At 43.0% G+C, this 17,838-nt stretch overlaps 5 protein-coding genes across 5 annotated transcripts; 2 read left to right on the top strand and 3 right to left on the bottom strand.

The window, feature by feature from the left end:
- Positions 1 to 3,659: 3,659 nt before the first annotated feature.
- HO173_002302 (uncharacterized protein) lies at positions 3,660 to 4,013 on the top strand (the record flags this gene model as incomplete). Its single annotated transcript, XM_037304236.1, has 1 exon — positions 3,660 to 4,013. The coding sequence occupies one exon, from the start codon at positions 3,660 to 3,662 to the stop codon at positions 4,011 to 4,013; it is 354 nt and encodes a 117-aa protein (XP_037169031.1).
- Positions 4,014 to 4,833: 820 nt separating this feature from the next.
- Positions 4,834 to 5,133, bottom strand: HO173_002301 (uncharacterized protein; the record flags this gene model as incomplete). Its single annotated transcript, XM_037304235.1, has 1 exon — positions 4,834 to 5,133. The coding sequence occupies one exon, from the start codon at positions 5,131 to 5,133 to the stop codon at positions 4,834 to 4,836; it is 300 nt and encodes a 99-aa protein (XP_037169030.1).
- A 670-nt stretch (positions 5,134 to 5,803) lies between these two features.
- On the bottom strand, positions 5,804 to 8,212 carry HO173_002300 (uncharacterized protein; the record flags this gene model as incomplete). Its single annotated transcript, XM_037304234.1, has 3 exons — positions 5,804 to 6,722; positions 6,776 to 7,483; positions 7,542 to 8,212. 3 exons carry the CDS (start codon positions 8,210 to 8,212, stop codon positions 5,804 to 5,806), a joined length of 2,298 nt encoding a protein of 765 aa, XP_037169029.1.
- A 2,440-nt stretch (positions 8,213 to 10,652) lies between these two features.
- On the top strand, positions 10,653 to 12,508 carry HO173_002299 (uncharacterized protein; the record flags this gene model as incomplete). The annotated part of the gene is made up of 5 exons (XM_037304233.1): positions 10,653 to 10,812; positions 10,862 to 11,014; positions 11,068 to 11,441; positions 11,515 to 11,608; positions 11,655 to 12,508. 5 exons carry the CDS (start codon positions 10,653 to 10,655, stop codon positions 12,506 to 12,508), a joined length of 1,635 nt encoding a protein of 544 aa, XP_037169028.1.
- Positions 12,509 to 12,681: 173 nt separating this feature from the next.
- HO173_002298 (uncharacterized protein) lies at positions 12,682 to 14,245 on the bottom strand (the record flags this gene model as incomplete). The annotated part of the gene is made up of 3 exons (XM_037304232.1): positions 12,682 to 13,998; positions 14,050 to 14,166; positions 14,222 to 14,245. The coding sequence occupies 3 exons, from the start codon at positions 14,243 to 14,245 to the stop codon at positions 12,682 to 12,684; spliced, it is 1,458 nt and encodes a 485-aa protein (XP_037169027.1).
- Positions 14,246 to 17,838: the final 3,593 nt, after the last annotated feature.

The following is a 17,838-nucleotide window of genomic DNA, read 5'->3' as shown; positions in this document are numbered from 1 at the left end:
CAAAGGTCTCATGGAAGTCGATGTTTTCTACTTGCGTGAACCCTCTAGCAACGAGTCTGGCCTTGAACTTGTTGATAGTCCCATCGCTATTGTATTTGACCTTGAAAACCCATTTGCATGTGACTGGGCGTCTACCAGCCGGTAGGGTAGCGAGCCTCCAGGTCCCTTTGGTGATCAAGGCGATGATTTCCTTGATGGTGGCTTGCTTCCATTCGCGGGCGTTTGGTCCATGAATGGCTTCCTGATAGGTAAGGGGTTCGATTATGGTGTTTGCAAGCTTAGCTTTATCCTTCACACCGAAGTTATTGTAGAACTCATGGGGGTTGTAGCCTGGCTTCTTGGTGCGAGGCTGTCGTGTAGAGGTGGCGGTCTGAGGTGTAAGACGTCGTTCAGTGCGGTCAGGAGGGTCAGGGGTAGGTGCAGGTATGATAGGTTGTTGAATACCAACCTCAGGTACCGTCCCTTGGTTTGTTGTTTCCTCACCACTTGAGGTATCAAGAGTCTCTCCAGCTTCGCGAAGGCCTGGCGGAGATTCCGGTTCACTTTGGCATGCATTTGGGCCACTTGGTCCCGAATCTCCACTGTCATTCGTGTTCTCTGGGGAGTTAGTAGAAACTTCTCCCTCTGCTTGAGAATCCCGTACATCTTCAATTTCTTCGATTCGTGGCGACGGTGTGATGTCCGGTGTAGGCCTCTCATGGTCCTCCTCCTCATCGTCGTCGCTAGATACGGTCTCAATGCTACCCTGAATGAAGGCGTCACTGAGGTCGTTACCGTTCCAGCGAGTGGGGGCGATGTCTGCTCGCATGGAGTTGTAGGCCATTGGGAACGAAGTCAGAGTCATTAGTTGGACTCCCTTGCGGTCCTCATAAAAATGGACATTCGTAGGCCATTCGAATCGATTGTTCCGAGGGTCATAAACCCGGTACTGAGTGGATGAATGGTAACCGGTGTATATCCCCTGGTAGGCCACAACATGTAGCTTACTTTCTCGTTTCTCTTTTGGTAGGTAAACCAAGCATAGACAACCGAAGACTTTTTCGTGACTCAGGTCCGGTTTCTTGTTGAACCATAGTTCGTAGGGTGACTTGCTCCCTCTGCTACCATGTGGTACTCTGTTTTTCAGATGGTTTGCATAGACTGCGGCCTCTGACCAGAAGCTCATGGGTAGGCCTGACTGGCTAAGCATGGGTCTCATGAATCCAATCAACGTCCTGTTGAATCGTTCTGCGATACCATTCTGGTATGGGGTGTAGGTAGTCGTGAATTCCATGGTGATACCTCGTTCCTTGAGTGTATCCTCGACTGACTTGTACTCTCCTGCATTGTCGGTTCTGACTGACACCACTCCTTTTACCCCAGCCGTTTTATCAATCATGATCACATTCCTAAGGATGAAGGCATAGATCTGTTTCTTTGATGTAATGGGCTCGAGGTTTGATTGGTCAGTGGCCTCATCGATGAGGGATACAAACCACTTGCTGCCCCCCACAATGCTGGCCACGGGATATGGTCCCCAGAAGTCGGTGTGCATCCGAGCTCCTGGTACTGTTTCCTTTGGCCTGGGGTCCTTGTTGATCTGTTGAACCATTTTCGTGGAGTCACATGTGTCACATTGGAATCCTTCCGATGGTTTCATTTCCTCTACACCTCTTGCGTAGAGATGTAGGTCTTTTAGGCGATACGCTCCGGTATGGCCCAATCGTTGATGCATTAGTCGAAAATGATCGACTTGTCCTTGTTTCGTAGGTGCAGGTGTGCTTTCATTGGGAGGTCCCGACTCCCTGGAAGCGAATGCTCTATCAGATGTCGATTTGGTCAACTGATATAGGCCATTCCTCGCACAACCCCTTGCTACCGTCTCGCCTGTGGATGTGTTGATGATTCTAACACACATGTTTCCGAATCGTACCTCAAAACCCTTTCGATCCAGTGCTATGATAGATAGCAGGTTACCACCCATTCCTGGGACATACAGAGCATCTGTCATGGTCTGCATGTGGTTGCCCATACGAATTCGGATGGTTCCCCTGCCTGTCGCCATCAACTCGCCTTGATTGCCGAATTCTACTCCTTTCGAATAAGGCTGCAAGTCGGTGAATAGTTCCTTGTTTGGTGTCATATGGCGAGTCGCTCCGGAGTCTATTAGCCAGCTACTGTCTCCTGAAAAGTCTGCTATCATGGAGGAATTCTTCACTGATAGTGCACTGTCTGTAGGCTCTGGCTTTTCCCTAGCCATCCATGAGCCTTCCTTTCGACTGTATGCATCGCTTACATCGCTAGCATCACTGTCGCTGTCTGATTTGTCCGCTGCTGCTGCAGCACGGTCTGAGCGTCCTCGCCCACTACCTTTGGATGTCTTTGAACCCTTTGGTCGATCCTTTGATTCACGATTTCGCCCATCTGAATCCTTCGCCCCATGGTTCTTATCCTTTTCGTCCTTCTCATCCGGACACTCCCTCTCGTAGTGCCCGGTTTTCCCACAGCCATAGCATTCTACCTTGCTCATGTCCCTGGGAGGTCTTTGGCCTGGCTGGCCCTTTCGTCCATTGCGTGCAAGTAGGCCTTTGTCCTTGGCCTGTCTGTCTTGCTCCACGGTCCGTAGGCATTCCACAGCCATTTCGGTGGTGAGATTGTCGTTAATCCCCAAGTTGTATTTGGTCACATCGAACTCACTCCCCTGGCAAGCGTTCATGATTACCGTCGCCATGGTGAGATCGTGTGGTGCACAGGCTGGATTTAGGTCCGTGACTTCGTCCTGTAGGTTTCGTAAATCTGCTACCATTTGATCGATCGTCTGGTCTGCTGACTTGGTGTATCCAAGGAACTTCTGCAACATGATCGGAAGACGTCCTTTGCCACTCATTCCATGGATTCGACGAAGCTTGTCCCACATGGACTTGGAAGTGATGAGGTGGGCGATATGACTCTTCTGATTTCGGTCAACGTTACCCCTGATCAGCGTAGCGATCCACCTGTCCAAAATGGTCCATCGTTTGGCTGGCTCCCTACCGAATCGAGTGGGCATCAATAGTTCCCCTGACACTATTTCAAAGATGCCCCGTCCCTCGAGGAACTGTCGGTGGTCCTGGGCCCATAGGTGGTAGTTCAAGTCCTTCAGAACTTCCATTTTGACGTGCGGTTTGCTGATGAGTCCCTTATCCAGTTCCTCCAACAAGTCGCGAACGAGAATGTAGCCGCTCATGGTGGGTTTCTGGTGTCAATAGTTCTGTCTGCTACATAACAATACTCTTACCTCTACTCTCCGGAGCTACAAGCAACCCCATATATTTGACCTGCACTTGATGTTCCTGCGTGCAGCGACGGCTGGTCAAGTTCAGGTAACTATTCAGCATGTGAAATTGGTCAACAAGATCTCCACAATCCACGAGGTTCTAAGTCAAGACGGCGAGAATCGAGTAGCTGGACACGCATCGTGAGCTTTACCACATTGAGGGATAGAGCTGGCCTGATGCTTGTTGATAGGAACACGAATATGGATTCTGAACAAGGTCTTTCTCTTCCGACTAATTTCACGCTCACTCCTGCTGTTCCGGCGGCAGATCTCAGCAGACTTCTCGACGACACTGATCCGTAGTGGCTCAGCTGGAAGTACCCGTGGTCACCCAAAAGCTATCTCAAAGCAGCTACACGATACGATGGTTCTCACCCATCGATGGAGCCCAGCATCCCAGTATGACAGACCTATGGCTTACACCCGTTGCTTCAATCGATTCTTCACCACAAAGATGTTGGGCTCCATCATCGACCACTGGGCCGAGGTACTTGAAAATAATCGTCCTGATAGCCCGTTCACTACTCAGAGACTCGCCGATGCAACAGTTGCTTCCGACGACACTGTTGGAACAGACCCAAATGTGCCACCCTTCAAGTATTTCATCCTATCGATCGGGTTTGAGCTGAAGAAAGTGCTCCCTGCAGAGGACGTTCAATGGCTTTTCCTGAGAGCACGATCAAGAAGATACAAAAAGGACGTCTGGATGCAGAAATAGTGGTAATGGATGAAAAGTTAGAGCTGGTAACCATCAGCCATCAAGTCGATCGTGTTGTTCCCGGGCTTGGGTTTACGAGGAAAATCAATATGTTGTGACAGCAAGGCATCTATCTATATGAGCGACTTGTGCGGTAACTGTATCAATTGATGTATCATTTCGAGTCCACGTCGATCGCAGCGAGGAGAGACATCATCATTGCGGCTGAAACGAAAGGGCTCTGCGGACTCAACACACGGGACGTAAAAACCAGAAACGAGGATCTGCAACGCCACGAGGAGGCTCTGCTTCCGTGTCTTTGATTCGCGCATCCATAATCATACCTTACCAACCGATACTTTTATCTGTGTGTCCCAGGATAAATCAAGATTGAGCACCTGAGCTCTGCTCTGATACCATGAAAACGCGTGGCACGTGGGTTTTATCTCTTCGAGATGTTCGTCGGAGGCTCAGATGGGTGCATAGGGTTCGATGACCGAATGAATTTGCCGAGAAGGACGTTGCTGAATTTTGAATAATCCACCTGCTCGCTGGCACGATTGCCATTCCACACTGTGAAGCGATTAAACATCAAGTCCATCAATCCTAGGTTCAAAAATTCGAAATTCACGAATTTCCAGCACGAAAATTATCATCCTCGCCACTACAGACGCCTCGCCCATCACAATATACACCAAGGCGCTCCCCCTCGCAGCCACCGCCCTCCTCCTCTCCTCCGCCCTCGCCACTCCAGTACGTCAAGTTAGACAATCAGCAGGCTCATCCCTCCACTTCTCACCCTCACCATCAAACTAACACATCAACAACAGACATCATCATGTCACGGTCTCGGCCCCTTCAACAGCGGCAGTCTGCGAGCTTTTCGCTCGGGCGCAGGACCCCAGACCGGTGATTGTACCTGCGGTTTTGGCTCGATCAACGGGCCAGCTCCGATGGTAGTGTGTAGTGGAAATGTGAGCCCGCCGAATGCGCCGCCAGGGGAAGGAAACGTTGTGGGTGATTGTCCATCCAAACGTTCCTGTTCGTAGACAGGAGGATAGGGATTTTGGGTGTAGCATAGCATCTTCTTTTCGATCAAGTCAATCAAGACGGCCTTCGAGCACGAGAAGACTCGCCCCATCAGTTCTCCCGAAAGAGTGTTCAAATCCGATCGCTCTAAACTTCGCGGATCCGTCAAGTTCGCCGGGCTATTGAGAAGTCCAAGTCATATGCAACAGGGCAAATTTTGCCCCGGCTTATGGTGCTCTCTGGCGCCGAGACCCGTTAACCAGCCGAATCGAACTATAGCATGTTTGCAAGAACTTTTGTAAGGTCCGAAAGATCCTTCGCGAAGACTTCCGGATCTGTTGCCAAGTTGCAACGAACGGTATCTATAAGCGTATAGTGATGTGAATCTTCCATGCACGCCTTTGATGAAGGGGAGCCCGTTCTTTCCTCGTGCTCTGGTCACAATGCAGGTTCTTCGATACTTTGAATCCGTTGGACATGGTTTCATTCTCTTGTGCCATGTACTCGACCCGTTGTGTTAGTCGTATTGCACGTCGTAAATTTTGAGTCTGTTCTTCTTTATCTGCAATCTGTCCGTTCCAAAAACAGCCTCCCAAACAAATGAGAGTACCACAATAACAATGAATTAACAGCGATCACGGAGACCACAGAAAACGACAAGCAGCATAATGACCACTGGGAAGTCCAGTTTAAGTCTACATACTTCACTCCTAGAAAAGCCACATTAAGCCATCCCGATAGGCATCCACCTCATCCACCCAAGCCTCCGGCGAACCATATTCTCAACCTGAACGACCAGCTCCACGCAGACTCATCTGCTGGAATGCCGTGCCCAAATCTATCCCCCCAAACATCGTCTCACGCGCCATCTTCCCCACCGTCTCATCAAACGTCTCATCCTCTCCGATGCAAATCTTATAGGAAACCCTCGCATATTCCTCCGCCTCTTTGCACAGATGCGGCGCAACATTTCCCCACGCAGTCCACAGGTGCGTCCAGGTTTCGATCACTTCATCCGTCGTGAGACCCCACTGTAGGACTTTGAACGAGGAGGAGTTGGGAGAATCAGGAGATTGGTGGGTGATGACGAAACCGAGAGAAGTCAGGACTTTGAATGCGGTTTGGATAACGTTTTGGGATTTGTTCTGGAGGGCGTAGATGCGGGTGAGGAGGAGGTACGGGTCCCCTAGTTCGAGACGTGGAATGTCCTTGGCAGGTGCGGAATAGGTCTTCTCGATCGCAGCGAGCAGTCTTTCCGCTTTTGGCAAATCACATCCACCAGGTGTTAGGAATGTTGCCCTGAGATCTTGCAACAGCGCGTTCCTCCTGACGCGTATCTTCTTGACCGTCTTCTTGTCCTGCTGACACAAGACACAAGAGCATTGAAAGCCCCAATTCTGCAGCTTGTGCTGCGCCTTTTCCCACGTGCGACCGACTTCGGGGGCGGCGTACCAGAAGAATATTTCACTATTTGCTGGAATGGCCCTCGCGGCACGCACGATGATCATGTCTCCGATGAAGCTGCGGCGAGCATTCATGTAGCAGCTGTGGTTGATGTGAGAAGCTTTGATGAAGATGCCAGTGGTATGGTAGGATGTTTCCCGCTCTTGCTGCTCGGGTGATTGGGACCTGAAATGATCTTGCAGAGTGGTTCGAGGGCAACCGAAGACATTGAGGGCGATGATTTGCTCGATTAAGAAGCTAGAGGAAAATATTAGTGGTGAACGGGGAGAGGTAGTGGTCAAAGGTCTTACGTATCAACAATTGGTGAACCGTCGACCTCTGTCTCTCTGACTGGCTTGTAATCACCATGATGCAAAGCAGTGAAAGATGGCATCAGAGAAGGATTCCGCAACATTTTCTGCACGGTAGCTGTGATGAGACTGGCCTGCGTGCCCATGGTCCCTCGCTTCGTGTGCGTATTCATCAGCATACTTGTTTTGGAAGAAATCGCGCGTTCCTCTTTGCTAGCAAAACAATAGGAGAAAGCTTTCTCGCAGAGCAGCAGCTCCCCAGCGACAACAGCTCTCGTGGTAAAGAGTCCTCGTCCACGACCCTCGGAGGTTTTGATGGCTACAGGTCCAGCGTATGTTGCGGTGTCAAGATAAGGTGGGGTCTCCTCAGCCGCCTTGTACATGACGTTGAAATCGTATTCGCCGATTTCCTGCTCAGCGAGTCGCTTCTCCGTCCGCAACAGCTGCGCTTTAGCTTCCGCGTTGTTCGGGTAGTTGTCCAGAAGAGTTGTGAGCGTTTCACGGCAGTCCTGGAACCTCTGCAGCTCATATAGAGAGCAAGCGGCACGGTATACGCCCTTTTCCGACACCTTATACTCTCTTGAAAGGTTGGTAGCGTCCGCTAATGCGTCGTCGTACCGACGCAGCTTGAGGTTAGCAAAAGAGCGATTCAGCTTAATGGTCTGGATTTCTTCGGTTGTTGCCGCGCAGTGGAGTCCTTTTGTGTAACTAGCTCAGTAGAGCGTGGTCAGCAAGCACTACAATGGAAAACAAACTCATAGCGTACCATCTGACTGCCTTGTTCAAATTGCGAGCTTTCAACGCAGCATTGCCTTCCTCTTTCATCTCCTTTGCAGCCTTGTCAACCTCACTGATGCGAGGTGCCCAGCGTTGAGGAATTCTATCATCATCTTGAGCGAGCCAGAGGACATCAGTGACGTGATCGACGCGAAGGCCATACTCGCCACTTCCCATCGTCTTGAAATATGGCTCTTTGACGATACACACGCCGCCCACCTGCGCAATGTCCTCCGCGAGTCCATATTCTGTATCCTCTTGTTGATACACCTGGAGCAGGACTCCGTTTTCCTTTTCATCCTCCACAATTACCATGACCGCGGTCATCACATTAGGTGGAGTCGCCACCCTTAGCAGAGCGTAGAATCCGCGATGGTGGGTCTCCAATTGCATTTCATCGATATGCAACTTCTTGAGGGTCGGCAAAGGCGCAACGCTTGGCGGATAGGGCTCGCCAACCCACGATTGGTGTATCATGTGTCTGCGATTCATCGTCTTCTGGCTTATGTGCACCACAATGAAATCGTGGATGAGTAGCCCGAGGGGTTTCATATCCTTAGGTCGTTGACCCTTGCGTTTCTTTGCGACCTCAAGCGTCTGCTTCTGCTTGCTTAAGAAGGCGGTGAACTGCTCAAGGCCGGAGACATCGTCGACGTCCATGTTTAAGAATATCAATGGTTATGAAACCTAGGTACGGCACTGGATGTTGAGACGTGAAACACGATTTGATGCTGAGGCAAGGAGACTTGGTGATGAGAGTGAGGCGGAAACTGCTAGGCGAAGCTGTATTCCTTCTACGCATCCTTGAAACGTTGGGACAGAGAAGTGAATGGAAGTGCTCGGGTAGCTGCATTTGCAACAAACGAGCAACTGAAAACATGTGGGGCGCGCTTTTGAGGCGGCCGAGACGATTGGACGAGCAGACACCTTGGCTTGTCAGGTATCGATACAAAAGGGACCGATTATTGCCGTGAACAAAAAGGCTATACGAGCTTCAGTTGCGGGCGTTGATTTGAAGCCTTGTGCGTACTTCACTTCAAATGATGTGCGCCTGCCAGACAAGGCCATTTCGCTTTGCATTGAACATGATATCCATGGAAACTGCCATTTCCTATGATGAAAATGATGAGATTGACAGTTCTCAATCATGGCAGCTGTGTTGGAAATGCTATAGCACTATGTTATAGCTACCCCTCATGGTGGCAATCATGTAGCAAATTAGCATAAGCTTCACATGATATCTAAGTAACCTACATACCACTCCATAGCTAATCAATCCATAACCTTTCTTCAAATTTAATAGGTTATAGGCCCTCGCGTAACTGATATATCAATTTTTATCTATTATTTAATTTCTTAGAGATTATTAAGTTAAATTAAAAATATAAAGTATTAATTAGAATAATTATAAAAGATATTAAGATATTAATTTAATTTAAAAATATTAAATATAAAACTATTTAGATTAGCTCGAAATTATAAAATACTAATAATAATATCTTCGAAAAATATTAGAATAATATTAATTATTTATTTATATACGTTTTTACTTAAAGTATAAAAAGTAATTATAAGCTATTATATAGATACGAGTAAATCTATAAATTAGATTTATAATCTATCTTTTTAATTAGAGCTATCGAGTAATTTTAATAAGCGATCTTTAGTAAGCGATCTTTAATAAGCGACTTTTAATAAGCAATATTTAAATTCCTTATCTTTAAAGAAATATAAGATTAAAATTTAAAATTTCTTAACTTTTAAAAAGCGTAAATTATAATCTATAACTGAAAAAAAAACTATTAATAACTATTAAATTTTAATAGAAAATAGTAAAGTTATTAAAAGGTTAAAAGTAGAAAAGAATTTTTATAATAGTTACGAACGTTAATTTATTTACTTATAATATCTAATTAAACTAAAGAACGAAATAGTTAAGTTTTTTTTTTTTTTTTAATTTTTTTTTTTTATTTTTTTTCTTTTTATTTTATTAAAAGTAAACTCGAATTTATAATTAGCTATATATATAAATTTAAGATTTTCTAATTTAGCTCTATCTTATTCTTTTATATATATTAATTATATACTTATAAGTTTATATCTATAAATTAAATTTATAATCTATTTTTTTAATTATAGCTATCGAGTAAACTTAATAAGCGAACTTTTATAAGCGATATTTAAACTTCTTATTTTTAAATAATTAATAAGATAGTTAAGACTAAATCTTAAAATTCTTTTAGCGTTAAAAAGCGTAAACTATACTCTATAATTTAAAAAAAAATCTTAAAATTTTAATAAAAAATAAAAAAGTTATCTCATTTATAAATAACGTATATCTATTTTTTTAATAAGGGAGCTCGAGAGGGCTAGCGGGCTAACTTAGATAGTCTAGCCAGAAGGCGTAATAACTCTAAATTTATGATTGGCTGCACATACAAATTCAAGGTTTTTTAGCTCAGCCCTACCTTATTCTTTTATATATACTGATAAAAAAGTTCTAGGGAAACGAGCACGGCGATTCACACGACTGGGGCGCAGCCTCCAGCGAGAGGTTCCAGGAGATCATGCAGACCAAACGTGGCCAAATCTGTAGAGATTGACTTTGTTTGGGTTGGACGCCCGCGATAAGAAGGTGAAGGATGCAGATTGTCTCAAGCATCTACAGCCACGTATCCAGATCGAATATCAGCTCGGCGGAATCATGTTGTTGAGGGATGACGCTACTCCTATCAACATCTTACCTCCGTGGATTGTTTGGCAGTGATTGAGGGAGTCTCACCAAGATCATTCATGCTTTAGATTTAGAATAATGATATCCATAGTCTACGACACCTGTCAGATAGTCTCCGCACTTGCAGCACCTCTATGTTGTACCATAAGATTATCCTACAGTCTGCACTGGTGGCACCGCAAACAGCCCTCTGCCAATATGAAGATGCCCCTAGTATTTAGTGAATGCCAAGCCTTGAAACCACATGTGCAATCGCTAATCCCGAGCTCCGGGTAGCAGGGGTGCTTTTTCCCGAACGACTGTTTACTTGCCTCGCCATGGGTTAATTCAATCTAACTGTCCATTGACAACGCAAATAGCTCCACCATGAGCCGACAGTCGAATTTCAGAGACCCAGTGCCCACGAGTAAGAGTAGAAATGACAGGCCTCAAAGCAGTGGAGAGAGCGAGAAGGGCATGTGGTCGTCCATGCTGGACAGCGTTGCCAGGGGGAAGAAGCTGCCAGAGAAAGACTTGGTAGTCCTAGGTTAGTCACACATGCTCATTGAAAAGAGCAGAGGCCGATGGAATGATAGGAGGGACCCCGGACACACAGAAAGAGCTCCTTGAGATCTTGTCCTCTGATGCTCCCAAACGCCCTCAGGACCGGCATAAGAGGAAGCCGGTGATTGCCAATGAATTCGCCTTGGGATATACATATCAGGATGTGCTAGATGCAGATCAAGAAGGTGAGGCTTTTTCAGGCCCTCAAAACTAGAGATGTACAGCTGACAACATCTAGATATACTTGCCAGACTATCAATATACTTCCTCCCTGAGTCTTCGCCTACCTTCGCCCCCCTCTTGAAACCGCTATTTACACCACAATCCATACCAGAGACACTCTTGATCATACTACTTGACTGGAGCGAACCATGGCGTTGGGTTCGGCAAATAAAAAATTGGATTACGATGATACGAGACATTACTTCGTCTCTCGGCGATGCGCCTACGGAGTCAATGGAGCGGACGATGAAAGAGTGGCAGCAACGTAAAAGAGGGATATCGGCATATGATACTGGGAGTACAGGCAACGAAGGCAGTGTGACTCTTCCATTGAGCCAAGGGGAGTGGGATGAGCCGCTAGGGCTGCCACTGTGTGTAGTCTGTCACGGAGTGCGCACTTTCATATACGTCGTTGACATTCTGCTCGGAGGCTGTGAATGAGGCTAATGGGGCGTGTAAACAGGCAGATAAGGTCGATGCCCTCGAAGTGGAGCACGGCTGGAAAGAAGAGGAGTTCGACTTCGTACTACAATTCCTCCGCACCATATTGATGAAGCGTAAGCAACCACAGTAGTAGGCGCTTAATCCAGTTGACGGTTACAGATGGTGCATCCCTAATATACACCTCAACATCCTCCCCAAACTCCCTCCCAACGCTCATCCACTCCACACTAGGCATACATTCTCAGCTAAAAAAGCAAACCCTCAAGCACAACGTAATTGACAGAGACAAAATTCTTGTCCCACCAAAGTGGGATTCATGGGGCAAGATACGCGTCTTACGCGAAGGTTTCGACGTCGAAGGCACAAGCAGCGGGTGGAGTATTGACATTGAAGCTTCTGTCTCTACAGCAGCCAATGGCGATACGGAAACCAACGACGCCGAACCAGACTCTTCAACAAGCCCAAAAGGCGCTGTCCTTCCCACCTACGAATCCACCATCCCTAATCCTCACGCATACTCATCTAGCCAACTCAGCAAACCAGGCATCGAAACATCAACCCCAACAAACCAGGCATTCCTCACAACTCAACTCGAAATTCTCGAAAAGCTAAAGGCCGAGGAGGAAGCAGCCGCTGCTTCCTCCGAAAGGGACCCCAACAGCAGCACATTCAGCAACGCTACCAACAAGCCCCACGACGAGCGCGTAAACGAGCATATAGGCCCCGTACAGGTCAACATGGGAGGTATACAAGTCGATGCTGACGATATGCTTAAGAAGCTCAGAAGTAGGAAAGAGGGAGCGGAGGGTGACAGTAGGACGCCAGAGGCGAATACCGAGAAGGCGAACAAGAGTCCGGATGACATGAAGAGGGAGAACGAAGCACTGAATTCGTTCTTCGCGGGATTGATGAAAAGAGGAGCTAGTGGGACTCCGAGAGGTACGCCGGCGAAGAGGGATGCGAGCAGGGATAGTAGTGGTACGCCAAGTAAGAAGGCGGCTGCCAGGGATTGAGCATGCACAGTTTGAGTGCAGAAATATGTATGGTGCAGGGACTTGACTGCAAGTTGATACCCAGCCCGCGGTTGACGTTGATATGCAATCACAAAGCGAATGAAAGGAAGAGCGAAAAAGTCGATAGCTCTCCAAACGACTTAGATCGGATCTCCTGTATCTGGTCTAGATACTTAATCTCCCTCCTCCTTGGGCCCCCCCTCACGCCTGACTCTCGCTCCCTCTTTCAACTTCTCCCATCGTTCCCTATACCTTCCAACCACGCCCTTCAACTTCTCGTTCTCGCTCCCCATCCTCTCCATCTCTGTCTTTGCCTCACGGATCTGCTCTTCCAATCTTTCCACATTGACGCCCGTGCCCGCTTGCGATGCCGCAGGCGACTGTTTCATATTGGCTTTGATACTCTGATACAACGCAAACGACGAAGCCTGAGCACCCGCTTCGAACTCATACAAGCGCCTCGTGACACTATCGAGACTTAAGCGCAGTCCTTCATTCTCAAGCTGCAGTTCCTCCATCGTCTTATTACTACCCGCCACCTTCGCTCCCGTCTTCCCGGTCCTCATCATCAGCGGACTAGGCGGTCCAGGCGTCTCTCTCGCATCGACAAATTCATCCATCTCTTCATTATTCCTCGTGCCGTCTCTTTCCAGCGTAGGGAAGTTGTGTCGATCTCGGGCTAGTATACTGGCATAAGGCATGGTGCCCCCAGTCACGGGGACGACGTAGAAGCTTTCTGCGGCGCCCAGATTGGTGTTGCCGGGTTCATCGCGGATGGCGCCGAGCGCGGCTTTGGAGAATAGGCGGGAGTATTCGGGTTCCGCGGTGGCGCGGTCGGAGGGTTTGGAGGTTTGCTTGGTGGATTGTGCTGAATCGGCGGGTTGAGGCAAATCGGAGGTAAGGGGGAGACCGGCGAAGGCGAGGGGGGCGGAGAGCTTGGAGAAGAGGGCTTCGAAGGTTGAGTAGAAGCGTTGGAAGGGCTCGTCTGTTTTGGAGGGAGCGGGCTCTTGAGAAATGGTGACAGCCGCAGAGGAGTCCTTGGTAGATAGGGCCTCTGGCATCATCGGCGCTTTCTCCGTAGTAGGAGAGGCTGTTGTCCTTGAGGCTGCCTCTCCGAGCTTCGACCTCCTCGGTGGAGTGAAGACCCTGCCTTCTGCATTCTGGTGGGCTAAGACGGGTGAAGAGGCTTGGCCGCTTCCGTTTCTTCGCTGCTTGTTTGATGGTATGCCACGCGCTGATGCTAGGTTACTTGCTATCGAAGAGCTGATATCGCGCGGTGGTCGATGAGCAGCCGGTAGGCTTTGCGACGCAGGGCGATATGGCGAGACATCCTGCGCTGGTGCGGGGACTGGCGATGAAGGCTGCTGAGGAGCAGGCTTTGAATCGGGAATGGCCTCCGGATTTGCAGTGATAGGATGAGAGTTACGGAACTTGAGTAGCTGAGCGAGCTTCTTGTGGTGTTGCTCCAGCAGCTTGAGAGTGCGAAATGCCTAGCAGTATATTAGCCCTGGAAGATGGCTATAGTGCTGCGAGGCGTGCACCTCGGAGTTGTCTGTGCCTTTCGCAGCAGTTGCGAACTGCCCCGCCGCTAGATCATGCTCGTCGATAGCAGCAGTGTGGGTGTTTGCTTTTGAGGCTTTGCGGGCGTGGGTTTGCGCCTTGAGAGGCGGTAATAAGTAGATGCCCCAAACGAAGCGGACTCTTGAGACCTACCAGAGTCAAGGGTGAAGCGTCCATGACTACCAGATGGCACACGCAGGAGCAGCTTCGAAGAGAGCAAGGGAATAAATGACTGATTGACGGTGACGCGGCTCCGGGGAGCTCTGAAAGAAGCGCGTTCATTCCGCTGCCAAGAAGGAAGACAGAAATCGGTCTCGATTAGAATGGCAGACGCCACTATAAGGCTAACGCAAGCCACACGCGTAGGCTCTCTACTATCCTATTTATAGATTATATAATAAATAACAATCTCGATTAGAATAATAGACGCTATTATAAGACTAAGATAGATTAGATACGTAAATTTTCTATTATCTTTTTATATAGATTAAATTATAAATAATAAAGAAGTTATCGATAAATCGAAAGAGTTATATATTATAATTTTTTACGTATTATTTACGTAAATAACTATTTAACTTATATATTCGCTTTAAATATAAAAAACTTATAAAATTAAAATAGTTAAAATAGTTAAAATTAGTTAAAATAGTTAAATTTAAATTCTTATCGTAATATACTCTTAGAGACTATACTTTTTAAGCTTCTCGAGATCGCTATTAACGATATCTCTAATTTCGAGCTTAAATTAAATTAACGTTAATAAATATCTCTTTAAAGTCTTTTTATCGTTATTAAGAAATTTTATTTTAATAATAAAATATATTCGATATCGAATATAGCTTTCGAATTATAGATTACGAATTATACGTAATTTATAACTTAAGATTTTCTTATAAATTTATAATTTATTAATATAATATAAGTAAAGGTCTATGAATTAAATTTATAAAGTTAGATTTTTCTAAGTTAAATCGAATTTTAGCTTTAGCTCTAAGTATAAATTAAACTCTAATCGCTTACTATACGTTTTTAATCTACTTTTACTACTACGAAATTAATAAAGAAGATAAAAGCTCTAATTCTAAGTTAAATCGGACTCTACTTACTTTCTATATAACATTTAACTTATTTAATTTACTTCTATCACTATAGATCGCTAATTAATTATATTCTTATCTAAGAAAGAAGTATCTACTTAATAATCTTATTCTTAATATACCTCGTCGATCGAGTGAGTTATCTTCTTAATAGATCGCCTAGAGTTATAATTAATAGATCGATCTTACTAATAACTCGACTTAAGACTATATATAGTTAATTATAAGTAAAGATCTCGAGATATAAGTATAAGTCGATCTGCTATAATAACTAACTCTAGATCTTATTAATCATTATACTAAAGATTAATTAAATTGAAAATTAAATACGTTAAAAGGGAGTATATAGATCGTTCGAATTAGGCGGAGTTAGAGAGATACGTAGTATATAATATTATTTACTATTATATTCGTTTTTAAGAATACGATAATCGAGTATCTTAGATCTAATATACTTAACTTATAGACGTATTCTATTATATAGACTTATATACTACTTTAAATTTCTTAATAGTATTACTATATAATTCTATTTTAATTTTAAATAATAGAATAGAAGCGAGGCTAATTTAAAGGTATTTATTATTTTAGTAGATAGAAGAAAGCTATCTTTCTTATTAACGACTTAATTTCTACTATTATAAATAATCTTAGCTTTAGAAAACTTATTAAGAACTTAACTATTAAATCGAGCGATATTCTTATTAAAGATATAAAGAATTACTTTAAATATATAGAAATTAACTATTCGATATAAGTTAAAATTATTATAAATAATATTAATTAGCTAAATAATAAAGTCGTTTAATAATTACCCGATAGATTAATTAATAGCTTCTTATTCTTTAAAGCTTATTAAGATACTATTATTTACATCTAATAGTCTTTAAATAAATTTCTTTATATTAATTCGATCTTAATTAATGAGATTAGAGTTTCGAAGTCTTATATTTTCTATTAACTTAAGAATTTAAATATAATTTTAAAGATAGAACGCTCTTAATATAGCTCGAGTAATATAATCTAACTTAATACCCTTAATAACTAAAAGAATTTAATAAAAATTATCGTAGAAGTATATAACTATATTATTAAAAGGAGTAAGATTCTTTTAAATATCTTAGAGTATATAATCGATAGTCTTAATATTATAGCGATTTTATATAGAGATCTTATTCTAGAAAATAAGCTTAATCGCCTTTAATAATTAAGTTAAATTAGACTCTATCGATATATCGTAATTAGACTAAGTAATAATATTAAAAGAAATCTTAAAGCGAGAATAAGCGATAATATTACTTTAAAGAAGAATAAAGATGATACTAGATAAAGCTATAGCAATAACTACCTTAGAGTTATTTTATACTCTTTACAATACGATATTCTAAAGTATAGTCTTATTAATATCTTTATAGTCATTAAGAAAGAAAAGTTAGCTATTAAAATAAGAGATTATATTTCAAATAGCGTTAGCTATAGTAATTTAATTATTATTAAAACTCGTCTATATCTAATCTTAGATATTAGTTTAATAGCTATATACTTCGCGTAGAAGTCGATTCTAATTATTAATATAATACTATTCGTAGTCTCGCTAAATCGCGAATAGACTAAAGTTAATAATAAGACTAATATTCTTTATAGAATTAATATTATTTTCCTTTAATCGAATTTAAATTAAATAAAGATAGAAGTCTTCGATAACGATTTACTTATATTATATATCGTTTAATAAAGAGAGAATATAGTACTAAGTTTAAAGGATATAAATAAAGTTATTAAATAATCTAAATAAAGAATAATAAGTATTAGTTAAGAAATATATATAAAGTACGAGAAAAGAATTAAATTATTTATAAGTAAAAAAAGGAAAAATACGTCTAGCGCGAAAAGTTTTAGTAGCTAAAAAAAGAATATTATATTAAAAAATATCGCGATATTTTAAAATCACCGTTAGCGCGATAATCTTCTTATTCTTTAACTTAAAGTACTTTAACTTATTAAAGAAATTATTAAGAAAAAATATATCTAGCGCGAAAAGTTTTAGTATATAAAAAAAGAAATATTATATTAAAAAAAGTTATAATATTTTAATATTACCGTTAGCGCGATAAGCTAATTATACTACGCTTAAAGTATTTCTACTCGATAAAGAAGAAATTATCTATATATCTTAATTTATAATTATTTTATAAATTTAGAGAGTTATTAGACTTATATTTACAAATCTAAAAAGTAAATTTCTATACGATTTCCGCCGAGTCCGTATTATAAGTACGATTTAGTACGATTTAGTCTATTAAGTAAACTTTATCTATATCTAATTCTTTTCGTTAATTCTATTAGTTTAGTAACTTTAAAAAATTTTTAGTAACTTTAAAAATTTTACGTAATATACTCTAATATACTCTAAGTACTATTCTATATATATATAATATTAATATATATTATTATTAATATACGTATTATTATACGCTATATTAGAGTATTATCTATATAACTAATTTTATTAAATCGTCTAATTCTATAGTTAAATTTGAGTTAACGTTGATACTTATTATCGTAAAACCTTATCGTTATAATATCGATTATTAGAACTTTTCTTTTTTTATACGTATTACTACTAAATTGATAGAACTAGCGAAAAAGATTAAAATAGTTATTAAACCG

This window comes from Letharia columbiana, assembly GCF_014066305.1.
Source record: "Letharia columbiana isolate WasteWater2 chromosome Unknown Sc0000004_s0, whole genome shotgun sequence".
Lineage (NCBI taxonomy): Eukaryota > Fungi > Ascomycota > Lecanoromycetes > Lecanorales > Parmeliaceae > Letharia > Letharia columbiana.
This window is presented reverse-complemented; position numbering and strand designations above follow the sequence as displayed.